At 42.5% G+C, this 24,348-nt stretch overlaps 3 protein-coding genes across 3 annotated transcripts in view; 2 read left to right on the top strand and 1 right to left on the bottom strand.

Annotated features, from left to right (window-relative positions):
* The window catches only part of capn1 (calpain 1), a 68,256-nt gene extending 52,362 nt beyond the window's left edge, over positions 1-15,894 (top strand). The window contains exons 14-22 of the mRNA XM_062516320.1: positions 7,548-7,587; positions 7,769-7,834; positions 8,008-8,065; positions 8,268-8,332; positions 9,174-9,242; positions 9,667-9,745; positions 10,940-11,056; positions 11,386-11,444; positions 14,247-15,894. Of these exons, the coding sequence (XP_062372304.1) occupies positions 7,548-7,587; positions 7,769-7,834; positions 8,008-8,065; positions 8,268-8,332; positions 9,174-9,242; positions 9,667-9,745; positions 10,940-11,056; positions 11,386-11,444; positions 14,247-14,273 (580 nt within the window). The 3' untranslated portion in view covers positions 14,274-15,894. The remainder of the gene's footprint in view (positions 1-7,547; positions 7,588-7,768; positions 7,835-8,007; positions 8,066-8,267; positions 8,333-9,173; positions 9,243-9,666; positions 9,746-10,939; positions 11,057-11,385; positions 11,445-14,246) is intronic.
* Positions 15,895-16,143: 249 nt separating this feature from the next.
* Positions 16,144-20,480, top strand: dusp19b (dual specificity phosphatase 19b). The gene is made up of 4 exons (XM_062516307.1): positions 16,144-16,471; positions 16,569-16,615; positions 19,228-19,380; positions 19,592-20,480. The coding sequence occupies exons 1-4, from the start codon at positions 16,255-16,257 to the stop codon at positions 19,772-19,774; spliced, it is 600 nt and encodes a 199-aa protein (XP_062372291.1). The 5' UTR covers positions 16,144-16,254; the 3' UTR covers positions 19,775-20,480.
* A 1,638-nt stretch (positions 20,481-22,118) lies between these two features.
* Positions 22,119-24,348, bottom strand: part of pnp5a (purine nucleoside phosphorylase 5a) — a 5,438-nt gene continuing 3,208 nt past the window's right edge. Inside the window, 5 exon segments of the mRNA XM_062516319.1 lie at positions 22,119-22,938; positions 22,941-23,060; positions 23,063-23,116; positions 23,846-23,975; positions 23,977-24,037. Coding sequence (XP_062372303.1) covers positions 22,883-22,938; positions 22,941-23,060; positions 23,063-23,116; positions 23,846-23,975; positions 23,977-24,037 — 421 coding nt within the window. The 3' untranslated portion in view covers positions 22,119-22,882.

Genomic DNA, 24,348 nt, shown 5'->3' with positions numbered 1-24,348 from the left:
CTCACACACTCACACACACACACACACAATATTATTATTCTCTCTTTGTCTTAGCCCGTTTGGCCGTTTCACCAACTTGGCATGCTCCAAAACTCAGACACAAACACAGGCATATGTAGAATTGCATTTGATACTGAGAGACAGAGCCCTGGCCTAGGGTGTGGCTCAGGGGGTCTATAGCACCACCTATCGCGCTGTCTGTTGTGGTTGACATGTGCATGCATGAAAATGAACCAAATTTGGTAGGCAGATGTGTTGTATAAATCTAAACAACTTTTACATTTACACTACATAGTGAATCTTAAACAAATTTGAGTTATGATTATGATTTTTGCACATCATGTATTTTGAAACACTTATCCTAGACGGTTTATCGAAATCATGTCATATGAGCAGTAAAAGGATCTTGAGGGTTTGCCCGAGAGGAATTGCGAACAGATTTTTGAATTTTCGAAGCATATCTAAATGGCGAAGGTTTGAATTATGGCGTCTTATTACGAAACAGGAAGTTGGTGTTATAAGCAGAAAATAGGTTATAAATTGGATGTAATTTGGCAGCTACATGTGGAATTGCTTCTGCTAGTCAGGGACAGAGCTCTGGCCTAAGGTGTGGCTTCGGGACTCTATAGCGCCACCTAGTAGCACGTTATCTGTTGTGGTTGACACAAACATTCACGAAAATGAACCAAATTTGGTGGATTTATGTGTTTTTGCTATCGCTAGTCAGAGGCAGAGCTCTGGCCTAAGGTGTGGCTTAGGGACTCTATAGCGCCACCTAGTAGCACGTTATCTGTTGTGGTTGACACAAACATTCACGAAAATGAACCAAATTTGGTGGACTTATGTGTTATTGCTATCGCTAGTCAGAGACAGAGCTCTGGCCTAAGGTGTGGCTTCGGGACTCTATAGCGCCACCTAGTAGCACGTTATCTGTTGTGGTTGACACAAACATTCACGAAAATGAACCAAATTTGGTGGATTTATGTGTTTTTGCTATCGCTAGTCAGAGACAGAGCTCTGGCCTAAGGTGTGGCTTAGGGACTCTATAGCGCCACCTAGTAGCACGTTATCTGTTGTGGTTGACACAAACATTCACGAAAATGAACCAAATTTGGTGGACTTATGTGTTATTGCTATCGCTAGTCAGAGACAGAGCTCTGGCCTAGGGTGTGGCTTAGGGACTCTATAGCGCCACCTAGTAGTACGTTATCTGTTGTGGTTGACACAAACATTCATGAAAATGAACCAAATTTGGTGGACTTATGTGTTATTGCTATCGCTAGTCAGAGACAGAGCTTTGGCCTACGGTGTGGCTTAGGGACTCTATAGCGCCACCTAGTGCGTTGTCTGTTGTGGTTGAAACATACATTCACGAAAATGAACCAAATTTGGTGGGCTTGTGCGTTATTGCTATCGATAGTCAGATTTACAGTTCTGGCCTAGGGTGTGTGGCCTTAGGACCTCTATAGCGCCACCTAGTGCGTTGTCTGTTGTGGTTGACACATACATTCAGGAAAATTGACCAAATTTGGTGGGCATGTGTGTTGCTCAAGCACATGCCCATCAACATGCACATGGTGCTTTATTAGATTCCGAAATGTCACAGGTCTCCGCACCGCAGGTGCTCGGGCCCGCCATCGCCGCTTGCGGCTATATTTAGGGCCCGAGCACCGAGGTGCGGCCGCTGAAGCAGCGGCTGCACCGTAGGTGCAAGGCCCTATTGCTTCTGCTCAGATTATTATTATTATTATCGTGGAATTTTCTTACGTCCATGTTTCGCCTTTTTTCACCAACCTGGCATGCTCTAAAACTCATGGAATTTGGCAGATATATGTGGAATTGGTAACGCTACTCAAAGACAGAGCTCTGGCCACGGGTGTGGCTCAGGGACTCTATAGCGCCACCTAGCACGCCGTCTATTGTGGTTGACACATACATTCACGGAAATGAACCAAATTTGGTGGACATGTGTGTTGTATGAATCTAAACAAGTTTTACATTTAAACTATATAGTGAATCTTAGAAGAATTTGAGTTATGATTATGATTATGATTTTTGCACATCACGTATTTTGAAACACTTCTCCTAGACGGTTTATCGAAATCATGTCATATAAGCACTAAAATGATCTTGAGGGGTTGCCCGAGAGGAATTGCGAACAGATTGTTGAATTTCAAAAGTATATTGAAATGGCGAAGGTTTGAATTATGGCGTTTAATTAACAAACAGGAAGTTGGTGTTATAGGCAGAAAAAAGGTTATGAATTGGATGTAATTTGGCAGCTACATGTGGAATTGCCTCTGCTAGTCAGAGACAAAGCTCTGGCATAAGGTGTGGCTTTGGGACTCTATAGCGCCACCTAGCAGCACGTTATCTGATGTGGTTGACACAAACATTCACGAAAATGAACCAAATTTGGTGGACTTGTGTGTTATTGCTATGGCTAGTCAGAGACAGAGCTTTGGCATAGGGTGTGGCGTAGGGACTCTATAGCGCCATCTAGCAGCACGTTATCTGTTGTGGTTGACACAAACATTCACGAAAATGAACCAAATTAAGTGGGCTTGTGTGTTATTGCTATGGCTAGTCAGAGGCAGAGCTTTGGCATAGGGTGTGGCGTAGGGACTCTACAGCGCCACCTAGTGCGTTGTCTGTTGTGGTTGACTTATACATTATTGAAAATTAACCAAATTTTGGTGGGCATGTGTATTATTGCTACCGCTAGTCAGGGAAAGAGCTCTAGCCTCGGGTGTGGCTTAGGGACTCTATAGCGCCACATAGCGCATTGGCTGTTGTTGTTGACATAGACATTCACAAAAATGAACCAAATTTGGTGGGCTTGTGTGTTATTGCTGCCGCTAGTCAGAGACCGAGCTCTGGCCTAGGGTGTGGCTTAGGGACTTTATAGCCCCATATAGCGTGTTGTCTGTTGTGGCTCACACATACTTTCACAAAAATTAACCTAATTTGGTGGGCATGTGTCTTATTGCTACCGCTAGTCAGGGACAGAGCTCTGGCCTAGGGTGTGGCTTAGTTAGATTCCGGAATGTCACGGGTCCGGACCGCAGGTGCGAGGGCCCGCATCGCCGCTTGCGGCTATATTTCTTATTATTCTCTCTTCGTCTTATCCCGTGCGGCCCTTTTTCACCAACTTGGCATGCTCCAAAACTCTTGTAATTTGGCAGCTACATGTTGAGTTACCGTGGCTACTCAGAGACAGAGCTCTAGCCTAGGGTGTGGCTCAGGGACTCTATAGCGCCACCTAGAATATTTGTCTCATGTGGTTGACACATACATTCACGGAAATGGCCCAGATTTGGTGGGCATATGTGTTGTATAAATCTGAACAAGTTTTACATTTAAACAATATAGTGAATCTTAGAAGAATTTGAGTTATGATTATGATTATGATTTTTGCACGTCAAGTATTTTGAAACACTTCTCCTAGACGGTTTATCGAAATCATGTCATTTAGGCACTAAAATGATCTTGAGGGATTGCCCGAGAGGAATTGCGAACAGATTTTTGAATTTGTGAAGTATATCGAAATGGCGAAGGTTTGAATTATGGCGTTTTATTAAGAAACAGGAAGTTGGTGTTTTAGGCAGAAAAAAGATTATAAATTGGATGTAATTTGGCAGCTACATGTGAAATTGCTTCTGCTAGTCAGAGACAGACCTCTGGCCTAAGGTGTGGCTTTGGGACTCTATAGCGCCACCTAGCAGCACGTTATCTGTTGTGGTTGACACAAACATTCACGGAAATGAACCAAATTTGGTGGACTTGTGTGTTATTGCTATGGCTAGTCAGAGACAGAGCTTTGGCATAGGGTGTGGCGTAGGGACTCTATAGCGCCACCTACTGCGTTGTCTGTTGTGGTTGACACAAACATTCACGAAAATTAACCAAATTTGGTGGGCTTGTGTGTTATTGCTATCGGTAGTCAGACACAGAGCTCTGGCCTTGGGTGTGGCTTAGGGACTCTATAGCGCCACCTAGTGCTTTGTCTGTTGTGGTTGACACAAACATTCACGAAAATGAACCAAATTTGGTGGACTTGTGTGTAATTGCTATGGCTAGTCAGAGACAGAGCTTTGGCATAGGGTGTAGCGTAAGGACTCTATAGCGCCACCTAGTGTGTTGTCTCTTGTGGTTGACACAAACATTCACGAAAATGAACCAAATTTGGTGGACTTGTGTGTTATTGCTATGGCTAGTCAGAGACAGAGCTTTGGCATAGGGTGTAGCGTAAGGACTCTATAGCGCCACCTAGTATGTTGTCTCTTGTGGTTGACACAAACATTCACCAAAATGAACCAAATTTGGTGGGCATGTGTGTTATTGCTAAAGTTATTCAGAGACAGAGCTCTGGCCTCGGGTGTGGCTTAGAGACTCTATAGCGCCACCTAGTGCATTGTCTGTTGTGGTTGACACATACATTCACGAAAATGAACCAAATTTGGTTGTCATATGTGTTATTGCTATAGCTATTCAGAGACAGCGCTCTGGCCAAGGGTGTCTTAGGGACTGTATAGCGCCACCTAGCGCATTGTCTGTTGTTGTTGACACACACATTCACGAAAATGAACCAAATTTGGTGGGCTTGTGCGTTATTGCTATCGATAGTCAGAGATAGAGCTCTGGCCTTAGGTGTGGCTTAGGGACTCTATAGCGCCACCTAGCGCATTGTCTGTTGTGGTTGACACGTACATTCACCCAAATGAACCAAATTTGGTGGGCATGTGTGTTATTGCTATAGTTATTCAGAGACAGAGCTCTGGCCTCGGTTGTGGCTTAGGGACTCTATAGCGCCACCTAGTGCATTGTCTGTTGTGATTGACACATGGGTCATTCCGTGTCAAATCACCCAATTTCAGCCAATTTGGAAAGTGACCCTCTCCAAAAAAATCTGAAATAAATCACAGGTGTTTGTAGCCTAGACCTATGCACAAATCTTAAATAGTGTGTCTGGATCACTAATGGTTTAAAAACTGCAGCCCTTTGAAGCTTCAAGTCATTTTAAGCATTGTGGTGAACAATCCTTTTTGGTCAACTTGCAACGTTATTGGTTCTTTTGGTATTTCACACACATCAGTGAAACTATGTGAATGGAAGCACATTTGCCTGTTGAATTAAGAAATCTAATCAGATGAGACGTGTCTTGTGTAATTTCCCCTCTGCAAAGCTCTGAAAATGGCTATAAATTCATTATGTGAAAAGACATCATCACTTTTGAAGGCTTCTCATTCGAAAGGTATGTGCCACAAATTTCATCAGGTTTTTTTCCCACTCATATATGGACTATAAGGTCATGTCCATGCATCAACTTTGGTTGTAATCGTTGTCATATTGTCAGAGCATTTCGTTTTAATTGGGCTTGATTTTCAAAAAGCCCATTTTCGTCCTATCATTTCACCATGTGGACAGTTAACAGGATTTTTTTTAAATTTTACCATATCACATTCTGTATGTGAGGATCATCTGTCCAAAATGTGGGCTTGTTGCTGAGTTTCTTTATTGGAGATATGATTTTTGGAAAATATTCTCTATAAATCCACTGAACTTGCATTGGATCTGCAGTACTACTTTGCACCACATGGGGTGCTCTTTTAATACAATGGAAGTCAATGGAAGAGTAAGAGATTCACTTGTTTGCTGCACATATCCAATCTAAACACACATTTTATGGTTCATAGTTGAATTTCTCCAAGTAATTATTGCAACATGAACAACATACTACTCATAAATAAATGTTATTTAGAGAAAATAAGCGGATCAAGCAAATTATACACACATAAGACTGACTGGTCATCATACATACAAGATACTTGATGAGTTATCTCCTTTTCATGAATGCGTCTTGGATCCAGGCAATAGCGTTTTGAGCCCTCATACCTTTTGATTAAAACTTTTATGTGATGCATAATGCATGGTCATCTTCATCAAGTGAAATATCTGCTCTAAACTGCATCTGATGCTTTTTCTGCATCTGATAATGCACTGAATTCTTGAAACCCCTTTTTTCTTGAATATGTTCATGACTTTCATTTTCCAACTTCTATGGTGGTGTAGAAAACTGTTACAAAGATGGCAAGCTAAATCCTCTTGCTGCATGTATGATCAGTCAGTCTTATGTGTGTATATTTAGCTTGATCAGTTTATTTAGCTAAATAAGATTTATTTATGAGTAGTATGTTGTTCATGTTGCAATCATTACTTGGAGCAATTCAACTATGAACCATAAAATGTGTGTTTAGATTGGATATGTGCAGCAAACAAGTGAATCTCTTACTCTTCCATTGACTTCCATTGTATTAAAAGAGCATCCCATGTGGTGCAAAGTAGTACTGCAGATCCAATGCAAGTTCAGTGGATTTATAGAGAATATTTTCCAAAAATCATATCTCCAATAAAGAAACTCGGCAACAAGCCCAAATTTTGGACAGATGATCCTCACATACAGAATGTGATATGGTAAAATTAAAAAAAATCCTGTTAACTGTCCACATGGTGAAATGATAGGACGAAAATGGGCTTTTTGAAAATCAAGCCCAATTAAAACAAAATGCTCTGACAATATGACAATGATTACAACCAAAGTTGATGCATGGACATGACCTTATAGTCCATATATGAGTGGGAAAAAAACCTGATGGAATTTGTGGCACATACCTTTCGAATGAGAAGCCTTCAAAAGTGATGATGTCTTTTCACATAATGAATTTATAGCCATTTTCAGAGCTTTGCAGAGGGGAAATTACACAAGACACGTCTCATCTGATTAGATTTCTTAATTCAACAGGAAAATGTGCTTCCATTCACATAGTTTCACTGATGTGTGTGAAATACCAAAAGAACCAATAACGTTGCAAGTTGACCAAAAAGGACTGTTCACCACAATGCTTAAAATGACTTGAAGCTTCAAAGGGCTGTAGATTTTAAACCATTAGTGATCCAGGTATACTATTTCAGATTTGTGCATAGGTCTAGTCTACAAACACCTGTGATTTATTTCAGATTTTTTCGGAGAGGGTCACTTTCCGGCACTGGGTGATTTGACACGGAATGACCCACATACATTCACGAAAATGAACCAAATTTGGTTAGCATATGTGTTATTGCTATAGCTATTCAGAGACACGATCTGGCCTAGGGTGTGGCTTAGGGACTCTATAGCGCCACCTAGCGCGTTGTCTGTTGTGGTTGACACGTACATTCAGGAAAATTGACCAAATTTGGTGGGCATGTGTGTTGCTCATGCATATGCCCACCAACATGCACATGTTGCTTTGATAGATTCCGAAATGTCACAGGTCTCCGCACCGCAGGTGCTCGGGCCCGCCATCGCCGCTTGCGGCTATATTTGTGTGTGTGTGTGTGTGTGTGTGTGTGTGTGTGTGTGTGTGATATGTGTGAGTGTGTGTGTGTGTGTGTAGAGGTCAGCAAAAACAATAGAGGCATAAGTGAGGGAGAAAATATACACAAAAAAGAATATTGCTTTAATAAAGTACAGTATGCCATAAGGTTTCCTCTTTGTCTTTCTTCAGAGAGCTGGATGACAACGTCGTTGCAGACCTTCCTACTGAGGTATGACCGACAGGAAGCATTATTGTAGTGAACAAAGTGCCAGCCGTTAAACCATATAGCTGTTGAGTTGATAAACTTCTTCTCCTTCTCTCTACCCCTCTACTTCTGACATCTTCTCCCTCCCTCTCCTTTTCAACCTTCTTTTCAATTTTCTCTCTCTCTCTGGTTTCCTTCACTCCAGACCAAGTTGGATGAAAGTCAGATTGATTCAGGATTCAAGAGCTTATTCAGACAGCTAGCTGGCTCGGTAAGGTTACCACTTGAAGTAATCGATTTTGTCAGCTGTTAGTGTAAAATCCTCTATCACTTTTACACTCAAGCGTCTATCTCTCGGACTTCAACTGAATTCGGCAGACATAGAATTTAAACTCTAAATATCTCTATCAAACTCTTTTGAACCCAATTTCTCTGTTTTTGAAGGACATGGAGATAAGTGTCAAAGAACTTCAAACCATTCTCAACCGTATAATCGGCAAACGTGAGTACACACACACACACACACACACACACACAAACACACACATACACATTGAGGCTCGAAGTTGTCTTACCCCTCTCCCTCACCAGAGGGCACCGTATGTGTAATGAATACTGAGAGAGGTTGATCACAAAACTAAAATCTGTATGTTCCACACCCCACTCCTGGTCTTGTACTATCCCCCCGTTTCCTCTTCACACAGATAAAGACCTGAAGACTGATGGCTTCACTGAAGAGGCCTGTCGTAGTATGATCAACCTGATGGATGTATCCTTCATCTTACATAAAAATACCTGTACCTTCATTATTATATATTCACTTATAAATAGATAGATACTGTAGCTAGATAGCTAGATAGCTAGATAGATAGATAGCGATCTTATTCACACATCACTCCCATGTTCCACTGCTAAGAATGTGGGCACAACACCTCATATAATACATACTGTATAACGTTTAAGACATGTGACATAGAACATGTAACAAATCCCATCCTCACTCAAAACAGCACATCATATTGAAACACACACATAGAAATGTGCAGAACGCGTCAACTCAAATCCATATCACAGACTGGCGTGGTGGGGGCAACCGTGTCTCTCCACGTCTCCAGTTGGTTCAGTGCTCCGATGGCGGTGACAAAGCTTATTTTGAAGAGGGCTTTTTGTCCAGTTCAGTGCTCTGTATCTGTGGTCAGATGGAGGCAGTGCGTCTATTGGTCATATTTGTTCATGTGTATGTTGAGCTGTTTGTAGTATGCCGCGTGTTTCTTGTTTGTACAAGTGCTCTCAGGATGAGGATTGCATTGTTCGTTAAAAGGTTTAAGCATGTATTCAACCTTTGACAGACTGCTGAAGCAGCACTTGGTAATATTACAGGAAACTGCTCCATAAAATTAAGATCTTGCCCCTTGAATGGTTGCCAAGTAGTATATCAACTATAGCTTAGACATGGCATACGGTAAGAGATATAGAGAATTGGGGCATTTGGCTGCTTTGGTCCAAAGATCCTGTCCTTACAGTACACATACGTTTCAGAGAGGTCGTACTGTGTGTGTTCTTGTTTACTGCAATGCAGATGTGTTTGTGGCCTTGACCTGTTAATACAGACTGATGGCAGTGGAAAGTTGGGATTGACAGAGTTCCATGTGTTGTGGGAGAAGATCAAACGCTATCTGGTGAGACAGGCACACACGCACACACACACACACACACACACACACACACACACACACACACACACACGTGCACATGTATGCACACACACACACACACACACATACACACACACACACACACACACACACACACACACACACACACCCGGATATGGCACTGATAACAATGAGCAATGTCACCCATAGTACACAGATATTATTTCATAACCATGTTATTTCCAAGAACACACCCCCATTTAAGAGTAACAGCAACAACACGTCATGATAAAGCTAGCACACGGAAGTAATATAAGTAAAGTAATTCCCAAACAATCATGTGTAATTGTAGGTCAAAGGTGTTTTTAATGATGAATAAAGGTTATGTAATCTCTCTCTCTCTCTCTCTCTCTCTCCCTCTCTCTCTCTCTCTCTCTGGCCCTATCAGACGGTCTTCAGACAGTTTGACCTGGACAAGTCTGGCACCATGAGCTCCTATGAAATGCGCATGGCCCTGGAGTCTGCAGGTATCCTCCTTTAGCCAAACTCGCTCTATCCCTCTGCTCACCTAAGACCGCTATACAGTAATATTGTGGTACATTTCTACATTTGCTAGTTGGGAAATGACAGGTGTGCCTCTTGCATTTGTCTGTAACAGCCCCACATTCTCACCATCTGTTATTGTGGTACATTTCCTGACTACACCCTTACAGTCATTTACTGTGCAATGCTCAATGTATGATCAATGTATACACAATGTATGGACCTTGCTAGTTGGGAAATTACAGGTGTGCCTCTTGCATTCGTCTGTAACAGCCCCACATTCTCACCATCTGTTTCCTCATCAAGGCATTTTGCTCTGTTTGTTGCATTCTTCCCATGTCACAGTAATTGACATGCTTTTAGGTGTTAAGTGTGTGTTTGTGTGTGTGTGTGTGTGTGTACTGTAGTTGTATAATTGTGTGTACACACAATATTATTTTTTAAAACTCAAAAATGCACAACTCTTGTTGTGGTTTAGGAGATCTGGTGCCTGGTTTGGTGTTTTGTTAGCCTGGCTAGCACCTACCACTTTTCAAATGATACGTGGTCTGGCAACCAGACGTCAATAGGGCTCGGGCACACGCCTTGCACTCTAGGAATATTGCCGCCATGTTGGTAGCACACCGAACGTAATATCCATTCATTCAGATGCAGAAGACAAGAAGCAGAAATATAGTATTAGCGTTTCTTTTCCTCTTGTGATCGTGGGCTGCGCTGTTACACCTCACTACACAGCAACATACGACCAAGAAGGCAAAAACGAAGTAACAGGAACACACTAATAGGCTGGAATAAATCCATAGTTATCCATAGTAAACTAAGGAGTGAGGCTGCCACTATGGCTGTGCCTACGAAGTTTTCATGTCATGATCCCGAGCCCTATTTTCTCGTCTTTGAAAAAAAAAAATCCCAGATCCGTTCATTGAGCACCACGGATGTGCATAGCTCATCATCGTCTTGCTTTCCCCCCTGTTCTGTGATTAGTCCCCTATCTCAGCGTGAATGAAATCACTGTGCAAGGCAGGATGGCAACACCCAGGCTAGTGTTTTGTATGCATATTTTAAAAACCGAACCAAAAGCAAACATGATGTGTGTATGGATGTCCTCTATTAGCTCATGGGTTGATCCCCTTCCTTCTGATTTTGATTGGATGCTATGTCTGTCCGTTACCTTTTAGGCTTCAAACTGACCAATCACCTGTTCCAGCTTATCATCCTGCGCTACACAGAAGAGGATCTGTCGGTTGACTTTGACAACTTTGTCACCTGTTTGATCCGCCTGGAGACCATGTTCAGTGAGTTTTAGCCTTTGGACAGGGCCGCATGTTTGTGCTGACACTTAAACATCTGTATATACACCCACACGCACCCACCCACACGCACGCACACATACACACACACACACACACACACACACACACACACACACACACACACAGACACAGACACTCAGAGAATATGCACTCAAGTGTGTAAATGTGTATGCGTGTATGTAGGCCCATGTGTCTGCATCTGAAGTGTTTTACGTCAAGTGCATGCATGCATACGTGTGTGTATTAATATGCAGTATCATATATTTGATAATATTTCAACAACTCCCTTCCTCTCCCTCTCTTCCCATCAGAAACGTTTAAGACGATGGACACAGACTCTGATGGGGTCATATCCCTCAATTTCTTTCAGGTAAGTTCCACAGCTTGCTATTGGCTGGTATTGATCACTCGCGTCCATGTACCTTGACTGTACTTTACATATTTCCTCTCTGATATTAATAATGATATAGCTTACAAAACAATACAAACGTCTAAGTTCTTATAAAGCCTACTCTTTACTCAAAACACTATGCTATCATTAACTTTTCTCATGCTTCTCTGTCATTAAACAGCTAGGTGTGAAGCATGTTCATGTAATTAGTGGGTCTGTTTACAGATGCAGGTGTTCTCACACCTGACCTCGTAAACCACTTAAACCAATCCGTCTGGACAAACCTGTCCAGACGACGCGCAAACCAGAATTCGATCTAGTCATCTCTAGAGGGAAAGAAGTCACTAAGTGATGAGATATAGACTAAGTTACAGATTCACCGTGCCTGTGTCATTCTAAAAGAAAAACATAGTTGTTTGCAGTGAGAGAAGGATCCACTTCTCTAAGGTAGGCCTAGTAGCGGAAACACTAGGATGATGTTCTCCACTTTTGACAGGCTACTACATCAAACACCCTTTGACACACTCAGTCAGACATCTTCTCTAAGATGCAAAGAATTTGCAGACTTCTTCAAAAACAAGTCAAACCAAAAGTAACAAGACGTCGGTATCAGCTTAGTACAGAGTAAAGCTTCAAGCCTCATATTAGTTACCCAGACAGCTAATTTCCACCTCAGAAACATTGCCAAAGTGTGGCCCTTTTTAACTCAACAAGATGCAGAAAAAACAATCCATGCCTTCATCACTACTAAGTTAGACGACTGCAATGCACTATTAATTAGTCTCCCAAAAAAAACATAAAGAAATTGGAACTCATACAGAACACTGCTGCTAGACTTTTAACTAAGACCAAGAAGGGAGCGCACATCACCCCTGTGTTAGTTGAACTGCACTGGCTCCCCGTTTCCTATATAATCTACATTTGACTGCTGCCATTAGAGCTGCAACCAGCCAGAAGCAGATGGGCTCCCCCTATTAAGTCGGATTCAGCTCAAGGTTTCTTCCAGGAGTATGGGAGTTTTTCCTTGCCACTACTGCCATATACTGTAGCATGTTTCTAGGGGACAGCCGTGGCCTACTGTGTAGGGCTTCGAGCTCGTAACTGTAGGGTTGCTAGTTCGATCCCCGATCAGTCCATGGCTGAAGTGCCCTTGAGCAAGGCACCTAACCCCTCACTGCTCCCCGAGCGCCGCTGTACGAAGGTAGCTCACTGCTCTGGGTTAGTGTGTTCACCTCACTGTGTGTTCACTGTGCCCTGTGTGTGTTCACTAATTCACGGATGGGATAAATGCAGAGACCAAATTCCTACGGTGCGCAAGTATACATGGCTAATAAACCTGATTTGATTTGATTTGATTTAAGGGTTAAAGCTGCCAGTTTCCTTTAAGGGATTAAAGCTGCCAGTTTCCTGTCATTGTGTTTATATCTGTATATAAATTCATATAATCACAACAAATGCTAAGAACATACTAAGGCCAACCGCTTAGAGTCTGCATCAAATGTTCCAAATGTAAAACACAACATGAGTTGCATTTCTAGACTTTATTGACCCATCCTCTGACTCAGTGTTTTTCAACTGTTTTTTTGTGTGCCGTGAGAGATCATCAGGTGTGGCGTGGGAAATTTCACTTTATCGTCCCAAAAACATTTATTTAGTTGTTGTTGCAAGGCTATGCTGTTGTTGAGTGTCTGTGCCTTTTTTTGTGTGACCTGTTAAGTAAATGAATATACTCATGTCAGTGGGTGGCGGTAGGTAGCAAAATAAAGACCTTTTTTGACCAATTAAGTGATGCGTACGAGACGTGGCGAGTAAAAGTAGATCATAGAAAGCTAGATACCGTATGGGCTCCAGAATTTATCTTATTATAAGATTTATATCAATTAGGCTACTTTTAGTTCACTACACTTCTACAACACCTTCGTTCCTTTCTGTGGAATCAGTTCGTTCCTTTCAAAGGAACATGTGAATGGGGGGGGGGGGGTTATTGAACCGTGCTCTCCTGTGTCCACATCCATGGCTGAGGTGCCCTTGACCAAAGCATCTAACCCCCAGCTGTTTCCTGGGCATCGGAGCAATGACCGCTCCGGGTGTATGTGTGTGCTCACTGTTCACTGCTGTGTGTCAAATGCAGAGGAAGAATATCCCTCAGGATGAATAATAATATCTATCTATCTGTCTGTCTGTCTGTCTGTCTGTCTGTCTAATCAAAGGTGTCTGTGGTATGCACCGACATTTACTTTTGTTCGAGTGTTCGTCACACCAATCGATTTTGAACTGGTGACTCAATCGTTTAGCCGGTTCAGTTGGTCAACTGCACAGGGGTAAACTGGAGAGACAAGACAAACATTATCCAGCTCACAAAAGGACAAACAAGCATTTGACCTCTTGTCCAGTCTTGCAGCCATACAGACACTATTGGCTGTTCCAGTTCAAGTAAATGTTTTGTACTGTAAACTGTATATCAACATAGTTTTCTCTCTCTCTCAGACGAAAAGATGCAATATGCAATGTCAATGTCATTCATAATGCAGCATTTCTTTTTCCTGTTTATTTGTATTTTATTAGTATTCAGAATCTCACATACACCTATTTCAGTGTTTCATATTCTATGACAAACAATGTACTTGTTCTCTTACTTATTAAAGTATAACAAATTAAACATCGTAATGCAGCTTTACATCTCTCTCTCTCTCTCTCTCTTTCTCTGTCTGTCTGTCTGTCTTTCTTCTCTCTCTCTCTCTCTCTCTCTTTCTTCTCTCCTGCTTCTCTACCTCTCCACAGTGGATCTCCCTCACTATGTTCGCCTAGAGAGGCTGCATGTTGGCTGAAGATTCTGAGCCTCAGTCCATCACCCTGCGCCCCCCCGACCCACCCCAGCCCACCCGTATACCAGCGGTGCCTTAATGTCTTACCCCCCCCCCCAGACCGGTGGTGGGACTTCGGGCCAGACTGCTTTTACTTTTTAACCTCTTCCCTCCCACTGTGGGTTCCTGTTTACAAGATTTAGCAAGTGTATGTGCCAAATAGTGCACTGCGTCCTACTACAATCATCGCCATTTTGACAAGGAAGGACTTCAGTGTTGCTACCGCGAGACTGCCATGTGGAAGTGGTTGTTCCTAGTCGTAGCCTAAAACATTATTGTCCAACTGCATAAACACTATGCAGATTAGAGAGATAACAGCATTATACTAGGTAACATCAACTGATGAAATGACATATTAAGTGTTGGTGACAGATTGCCAAATCAACAATTTTAAGTTTTATTCTGTATTGTCTGGTCTACAGGTATTCTCAATACCAAAGGCAGAGTTTTCTCTCGGGGCAAAATGCAAATTATGTGGATATGCTTGCCATTTTGGTGCAACAGAGTTTAAAACTCAGCATTCACAATCATGGATATTGCTTACATGCTACTTTATGGAGGTTTTGCCTTTGCTGCCTCATGAGTGCCAAGTCTTTTTACATCTCAGCATCTTATACAGAACCACTGACTGCCAAAAAAATGAAATCTTAGGATCTATTCACACCAGAGTCCTGGTTTAGATGACCATAGACCTCTACAAAGTTATTGGGTCAAGCAAGCTTTAGATATTCTTTGGGGGGATACATGTTTACACCATCACAGTACAACTTTAAAGCTACGGTGGACCCTTTCAGTTACTTACTTTTTCTCTGTCTCAGCCAGCCATTTGTGTAGCCAACTGAATTGAGAATATGTATATCCGGTCAGGAAAGTTTTTTTCCTTTGATAATACATTACAAACATATTGCATCACTGTTTGAGGACTCATTCGCAGAAGTCACTCTTTCTATACTGCCCGCTTTTAATGTCAGTGGCCAATCATCACTTAATTACGATGTCAGTTATGTCACAAGTCAGTTGACATTTCCTGCATGGAAACGAAAATTAAAGATTTTACATCATACACACGGTGCTGATGTTGCACTGCACTGCATGTTGAGTTTGTTTTTGTACAAAAGGAACTTTTAGGGGGGAAGGGGCAATACGTCATTGGTGGGTGTTGGGAGAGGCTGTTTTTAAATACTTCTAATAACCTAACAAAAAAGAGTATGCTTGTCTTATCTGCCAACTTTTATGACCACCAAGATTGTGTAAGCAGAGGATCAACAATATGTGGGAACAACAGCACATGTGCCGAAAAGTGATGCCAAAAAAGGGACATGCATAATAGTGTGCAGTGGGTTTCCTAAGGGTGCATAGATATTCCTAGAATAAGGAAAATGGCCAAAATGTTATGTTTACGCAACATGTCATAAGCACCTTAGGTGCTAACCAACCAACCTTGTTTAATTGTGAAATGTTGCTTGCTGTCACTTCATTGTAGTCTCTATACTGAATTGATTTTTATTATGCAGGCTGCACTTTTTTTCTGTCAACATTGTTGAATAAATACATTTTTAAATTGAGATTGGGCTTCATTCTTAACACTGATTCTGTACCAAATGCATCTTCCCACAGTGTTCCCACCCACACCATCACATCACATTTGGCACAAAGACACCTTGTTGTTTTATAATCTATATTTGTAAAGGCTGTCTCTTTTATCCGTTTATTATGATTATTATTATTATTATTATAGCAGCAATTTATAGGCCTGCAAATACCCAGTGAGAGGACTCTTAAGTATTTCACCTCGACAAACCGGAAATGTAATCTTGACTATCGTTGTGCATATTTTCACGGACAGCAGTGGTTGGTTTTGGGTTTTCCTCTCAAATCATAACGTCAAATCAGAAGGATAGGTCCGTTCAAATATTGTCGTAATTATGAATTCGCTAGCTAGTGAAATTCAGGGATTTTCCAAATCACATCTTAAGAAACAGTCTACGAGAGTGACAACAGTAACAGGAAGACAATTAATAGAAACTCGGAGCGGCTCCTCAGTCCAAGTTACAGAATGCTCTCCTGAGACAGCCTTCGGGTTTGTCCAGGACTTGAGTGAAGACCTACAAGTTGGTGTAATCAAACCATATATTTTGCTCTGTAAGATATCGCGCCTGGTAACCATCTGCTGACTGTTTTATATGCGTAACAACAGTGCCCAAATTGCAGGTCTAATAAAACGATGTCCTTCTTTCAGCGTCCCAAGATGCTGCTCAAGATATTGATACGTTGAGAAAATACAAGGTGATATGTTTATCAAACTATTATCATAACCTAATCCTAATTGATGTTATAGTGTCAGTAGACTATATGCTACTACTACGATAACTGTTCAAAGGCAGGTCTATGTGGAGAAATGGCCAACAGTACCCTATTGACCTCATTAGCCCCTTTCAGACCGTCGGGCCAAAGCCGTGCTAGCCAGGCCGTGCCAGGGCTAATTGGTTTCACACCCCTTGGCGGGTGCTAACTGCGGGCCAAATCGGGGCTACTAGCCCCTGATTTTTGGCCCAACAAAATCGTTGGGCCAGTCGGGGCTACAGTCGGGCCAGAGGCGGCGTCAAGGTGAAGGCGGAGTCAACCCGTTGCTGTGTGTGGAGTCCACAAACATTTGAACATGGAATTTAGACATAACATTACATCCACATAGATATTTACCTGTCAGTAGGCTAACTCCGTCCAGAGATCACCATGTAGCACAGTAAAAAGTGAACTAATATAACTAACTAACATAGCGTCCCGCTAATTTAGGCTATTCCTGCCAGTGTGTTTTCTGCTATTGATACCAAAGATCCTTAAATAGTAGCCTAGATTAGCCCAGCTTGACGTTACATTATAAACTTTGTTTTTCATGTTAGCGCGAACTTCTCCTTTTAGTACACTAGAAGAATACATAAACGCCTGGACATGGTAGTGATTTTCACCGCTTAAAATTCATTTATTTTCATTTAGAAAGAAACATGGTGAGGCAATAGAAAATGCAGGTCGTTTGTTTAGAACAGGAAATCGCGTTGCCGGGACAACCTGACATTTTCACTCACGCACTCCAGCCCCTTTCGTTCGGAAATTCTAAAATAACTCTGTTTGTTAATGCTTCAAAATAACATTTAATAAATGAACCTTACATTTTCCAGTAGCCATAGAGTTGTGGATTTTAACAAAGTCCCGTTTGGTTCTTAGCAGGAGTGTCTACTACTGGCTTCAAAATATTTTCTTTAGCCTACTCGGCTGTGAACTCGTGGCATCGTCGTGAAACTAAAATTCCACTGGAGCTCCATGCGGATTTTACTGTCTATGGATTGTACACACAGCCTTACAAATGTTTACTGCTCTTCGAGTCAGGTAAAATGTCATTTATGTTACATAACTCATTTAGATACACGTCTGTGCCATGCGTTTCTTTAAGAATCTACCGTCTTGGTTTGTATAGAAATGAATATTAGCCTAAGTGACATACAAACGGACAATAAATGGTGACTGACTTCGCCTACGCGACTTTCTGCTTATCCTGCTTGAAAAGGTGTGGTAATGGTGACGTTTTCACAAGCGAGGGCGTGTCGAGGTGTAATGCGGAGAGGCTAATGGCCTGACAGTCTGAACGCAAAGGTGAGGCTTGTGGACCCGGGCTATTAGCACCAGTTTGGCCCGAAGTTAGCCTGGCCCAAGCTGGCCCGATGGTCTGAAGCCGGCTATTGTTGTGACCTTTTGTGCAATTGATTAGTTGCTCGAAAGGCTCTCGGTGAGCTTGTTTGTTTCCTGTGGAGCCAGGTGTGTTTGAACCTGCCGCTGTCCTGCTTTATCGTAACGTGCTTGTAGGCTTACTGTAGGTGCAACACCAAACCAGTTAGCCTAGGCTACGTGCAGACACCTGGCTCCACGCGTAATAAACGAGTTCACCGGGAGCCTCTGTGTAGGAGAGTGTGCAATATCAATGGGCCTCATTGTGGCAAAAGGTGCGATATCGATAATATGGAGATGCGATTGAGAAGGGGTGGGGTTAGGATTTCTCAGTTACTCCAAATGTTGTATAGGCCTACAATTTCCAAATTCCATTCAGTCACAGTGCAGCTGTTGCACAGGCAGATCCAACAACGTCTGACATTTAGTGTCAGAGGGGATTACGTTGGGTGTATTGATTTTCATGTCGTTAAACCGTACGTCATCTGAAGTTTTCAGTGGGTCAATGAGGTCATTGACAGTGTTGCTCCAACGAGCCCCTAAAGAGAACCCTAATTAAATGTTTTGTAAGACTGCTCTAGCTAAGTCAGGGATTCCCAAACTTTTTTGGCAGGTGACCCTATTTTGATGTAGCAAAACGTTTGGCGACCCCAAACATTACACTTTGTTAAGACCAGTAGGCCTACTTTGGGTGCCTCTCATTCAGCGTTTATACGTCCTCCCTCGCTCCTCACTGATGTACATAAAGAAAGATAGAAGGAGGGATAGACTATCCGATTGTTGCCGCCCCATCATTCTTTATGTAGATCAGCGAGGATCGAGGCCCGAGGAGTGAGTGAGGACGTATAAACTCTGAATGAGAGGCACCCAAAATAGGCCTACTGGTCTACCTTTTGACTTTTCCCAAATGTCCCAGCAAACTCGTTAACTTTCCATGTCTGGTTGTTTTGCCACTTTGGAATGTTGATTAAGCATGATTACATCCATCAAACATTGGCATTCATTCACCAGGAACTGCTTGCTGCCTTGCTGCATGTTTTGGGAGCATGTCACCAACATTCCATTTTTTAAAGAGATTAAAGCATTCTAGCATTCAATTAAATACCTCTAGACTTGTCTTATTATTGCATTTGACCTATAATTCATGTTTTTTTTTTACTTTTGTGGACCATCTTTAGGTGACCCACATCCTAAATGTAGCCTATGGAGTGGAGAATGCCTTTCCTGACTTATTCCACTGTAAAACCGTTACAGTGCTTGATGTCCCTGAGACTGACATCACATCGTATTTCCCAGAGTGCTTTGCCTTCATAGACCAAGCCAGAAACCAGGTTAAGTATGTGTGTGTGTGTGTGTGTGTGTGTGTGTGTGTGTGTGTGTGTGTGTGTGTGTGTGTGTGTGAGAATTTGCTTAGCATATAAGGTAAAGTCTTCTGTGTGCTGAAATGATTATTTCCTCAATATGTATTTTTTCTCAACAAGATGTATTTTAGGTAAAATCAATCAGTCAATCAATGTGTGTGTGTGTGTGTGTGTGTGACAGGGAGGTGTGGCGTTAGTCCACTGCAATGCTGGAGTGTCCCGCTCGGCCTCGGTGGCGATCGCGTACCTGATGTCTCGGGACACGCTCCCGTTCCAGGAGGCCTTTGATGCTGTGAAAGCCGCACGCCCGTCGGTCTGCCCCAACCCCGGCTTCCTCACGCAGCTGAAGAGCTACACGCCCTGAGTTACAGCGGGGTACACCAGGCATGCTGAAGAGCTACACGCCCTGAGTTACAGCGGGGTACACCAGGCATGCTGAAGAGCTACACGCCCTGAGTTACAGCGGGGTACACCAGGCATGTAAACTGATGCACTCCATTCATGGAGTGTGCTGCAACGATTCACTACAATATACACAGTATGTGGAAGTGGCTACACCAGACATGATACTGACACATTACATAGAAAAAACTAGACCAGTCTTGTCAACATTTTTTTCACGTTCTGATAAGGAAACGCTTTGGATGCCCACCTATATTAGCTCCCCTTTGTACTGTGGCGTACCTACAGCCCACCTGGGGAAGGCAACCTGTGCAGTGCAGGGCTGAGCTGGAACCAGGTAACATGCACATCCTGAGAGACTCATTGAGCAGCTACCATTGTTTACCAGATTTTTGACCAGTCTCTCTATCTGTTACCATGACGGTCACTCAACAATGCCATCAAGACAAACTTTTGTTTTTAACCCTTGCCTTTCACCTCAGTGTTTGTGTGTGTGTGTGGGGAGAGAAAAAGGGGTTATAATTTGGTCCTGCTTTTTGCGTGATTGTGTCTGCTCGTGTATCTTAGATATGCTGCTTTCGCATCACGTTGTGCCATAATATTTATGTATGTTTCTGCATTTATTTGTCAACAGATTTTGCACTGAAATAAAAAAGACCTTTTTTTGTACCACAGTTAAACTCGTTTTAGTTGTAAACAGTTACTCCTTTGCCTGAGCCCCTTTATTGTGACTGTCGTGGAAGGGACGGCATATCACTAACGGCAGTACAGGTCAGAGGTTATCGTGACCTGGGGCATAATGTCCCCGAGCCCAACCGTGCACGGCAGCCTGTGATAAAACAGCATCGGATGTTGTTGTAGCAGAAAGTATGTGACCAAAGGCCGTGGTAGTCTCGTCTTCATTTGCTAACCTCTCAACCCCAGCCCCCTACAGTTGCACAACAGCTTTGTTGTCTCCGATAGCCTTCCAGGATTACTCCCACTCGGCTACCTCCTGAAGGGGTTTGGGAGAGCCATAGGGATGCAATGCCCCTTTATCGTCAGTTGTTATTTTCTCCAGAGTTGCCCAACTGTTTGGTTTAAGTATGCCATAAAGGTCTAGATAGTAATTTCACAGACAAACAAGGATGGCCCGTTCCTGAGGGAGAAATATTTTACAAGTAACCCTTGAAGGCAATTGGGACCAACGCTTAAATGCACCTTTGTAATTAGTGATACACTGGATGGAACAATTCCTGGACAACGAGCAGGCGAGACTTGCAGCAGACAATTATTAGCCAAGCTATCTGGGAATACAATGCAATTTTAACAACCTGAAGCTTAAAGATAAAAAGTTACATGAGCAACATATACATTCAGCATACATACCCTTATCTTTGACAGCTCAGTCAGGACTTTTTCCTTGGACAATAGAAAAACAAAGTGACTTCTTGGAAATATCGAAGTACAGTAATTTCCCGCATATTGGCCGCATTGTGTATAAGCCGCAGGACAGTGTTTTATGCAAGTTAAAAGAAACAAAACCATATTAACACCATATTAACTGGCCCTCTGTATTATCCTCATAGCTGAAGAAATTTTGCAAAATCAATGTATAAGCCGCAGCTAATAGACCTGTTTTGAACTACAGTAATTTCCCGACTGTCATTTGTGGCTGTGACCCAACCTGATTCCGAACTTGTTTTGTTTTTCTACAAGCCCAGTGCTCATTGGCATCAAGGCATCAAGTTCACTCTTTTGAGGAAGGACTTAATCTACAAGCTCAGTGATGAGGCATTGGCATCAGGTTCACTCTTTTGAGGAAGGACTTAAAGGGATTATCCGGAGTAAAATGCACTTTAGATCAATTTACGGATGATTAGGAGTACATACGTTGAGTTGACATCAAATCATGTCATTCGGATGTGTTTTGAGAAAGTTCGATTTTACCGTTTTTAACCAAAACTCGTTAGCCTGGAAGTGAACGGGGCACGTCCTTTCGCTGCTACAAAACGCTATTTTTATACCTATTCTACTGTTCCAAACAACATTACACTTACGTGGTAGTGAGTAGAGGGTCCCTAAAGCCAAACCGAAGTATCCCGAGGTCTTTATGTGGACGGATAGAGAGTCCAGAATGAATTTAATCAAGCCAATACCTTTCTGGAAATGTCGCTGCTGCAGAAACATTTTAGTAACACTTCAGCAACATTTCCGCATTGTACTCCGGATAATCCCTTTAATCTACAAGCTCAGTGATGAGGCATTGGCATCAAGTTCACACTTCAAAATCCCTCCTCATCTCCCTCCTTCATCAAGACAACACATTTAATTGTATTTAATAACTTTATTTATACAATCTTTACAGCATTTCTTTCTGTTCAATACAATTGACAGATTAGGGATAAAAAAAAAAGTACTAAATAAACTAAAAAGCTCACTGAACAATGCAAATGATCCACACATACACACACAGGCATGCAGTAGTTCTGTTTGCAATGTTACCCTAGATTCCAGTCATTGGAAGTCTATACATTCTCCCTGATACAAACTTTTGTACAACCATACACTTAGTCAATAAATAGTAACCTAATAATATTTATGTTAAAGAAAAAACTATTGTACATCTGTTGACAACATAAACATAAACATAACACAATACATTCACAAGTCACATATCTCCATAGTATCTACCATACTTCTAAGTTAAACATAGAAGGAGCACAGAAACAAACAGAAAATTATTTAAGTTAAAAACAGTTGAACAGGCACTTGATGGAGGACAACCCCTCTGAGCATTGCAGGAATGTGCAGGATCATAGTGAATAGTTTTGTGAGTAAAGTAAAAAGATTCTTAAGAAAAAGAAAAGAAAACTGATATTTTTGTATTGCCGTGATCTCATTTTGAGAGGGTCCAGCAAACAGGTGCCATATCTGACCTTTGCTCTCTCCAAGTGACCCCAGGCTAGCATAGCCCCCTCCCCCAACATAAGAGTAGTGGGGGTGGGGTGGGGGTGTGGGGAGGGTGGGGTTGGGGAATGTTCTATGTACAAGAAAAAGTCAAGCTGGCAACAGGTCACATGCAATCAGCTTAATGCAGGTTGATGTCGTCGTCGTTGTTGTTATTGTGCTCGATGCGCATGACCATGTGGCGACGAGACGTTCAAGCTGCTCGGCGCGCTGCTTGCCGGTTTCGAGCACCTCCTCGTGGTTGGCCTTCTCCTCGCTCTCGTAGTCCATGACCGACTGGTTGGTGATGAGCGACAGGCGAAGCAGCGCATGCCACAGTGACGGGCGACGAGGACCTCGTGAACCGTGCTCATTCCTGTCAGGGAGAAAGAGAGGGAGGACACCACTTAGCAGCATTCTAGAATGTAGTCACTCCTGCCAAACATCCAGAAAGCCTTCCTGCCTTACATCTTTGCATTGTTATTTATGTAAAACGGTGCAAATGCATGCATTTGTGTATACTGCATCACAGTGTTTGGTCCCTGTCTGAATTTGAAATCTGGTGGATAAGATCTCACAATTGTATGTCCATCCATCTAGTGCTATGAGGTTCACTGCATGTTTCATTAGCTATTGGATACAGTTTCTCTGTGGATACCTTAATTTCCCTAATTTCTTATCTGTGTCCATCTCTATATTAGAACATCGGGCCAAAACCAGCTCTATTAGAATCATACTCCGTTTCATTATATGCTTTACAACTAATATATTATGTTACTGCAGGCCCATTTCTTTATTGGTTGATTTGCACACTCAATCACTCATTCGATCATTGATCATTCCTGGGCTCGGTGCCATTAAATAGCTCGTGTTGGATAGACTGATAGAAGTTGGAAGAAGAGCATCGAGTCAGAAGAGAAGAAAGGAACGAGAGGTTGAAAGGAAAAGGGTGAACGGCCAAGATTAAGAGAAGGGCTACAATATTTCACAATGTGAGGGCATTACAGGATGAAAGGGAACAAGAGAAAAAAAAGACAAAGATCTGGAAAAAGACAAAGGGATGACGAGGAGGAGGAGTGTGGGCAGATGAAGATGGGACACTCACCGACGGCGTCGGCGCCTAGCTTGTGCAGCATGCGGCACTCGGCGATGGTCTCGAACGACGGGCCGCCCAGCACGCAGTACACGCCCTTCCGCAGGAAGTCGCTGTAGCCCATCTCCGCCCCGACGTCGATAGGCCAGCTGCTGGAGATCGCGGTCGTACGCATCGGACATGCAGGGGAAACGCACGCCAAACCTGAGGGAGGAAGACCGAAATAGAAAGTGTGAGTTATACAGCAATCCTATCCATACCATTCCAATTCACAGTGAAAACCTATCCAGGGACTAAGAAAGAGGAGAGATCGCAGTGCAGTCATTATATCTGCTGTAACTTCATCCTCCATAAAAAGCTAAATTCAGTACCAAAGGCCTACTCATTCTTTCTTCAAATTACACAACAGGCTTGAGGAACTAGGAATAGGAACATAGGAATGTAAAAGCATCCATCAAGGGCTAGACTGCATGACTTGGACTTTTTTGCATACATCTCATGTTGCCCAAGGGCTA

This window comes from Sardina pilchardus, chromosome 16 (genome assembly GCF_963854185.1).
Source record: "Sardina pilchardus chromosome 16, fSarPil1.1, whole genome shotgun sequence".
Lineage (NCBI taxonomy): Eukaryota > Metazoa > Chordata > Actinopteri > Clupeiformes > Clupeidae > Sardina > Sardina pilchardus.
The sequence above is the reverse complement of the archived record's forward strand: the minus strand, read 5'-3'. Positions and strand labels throughout refer to the sequence as shown.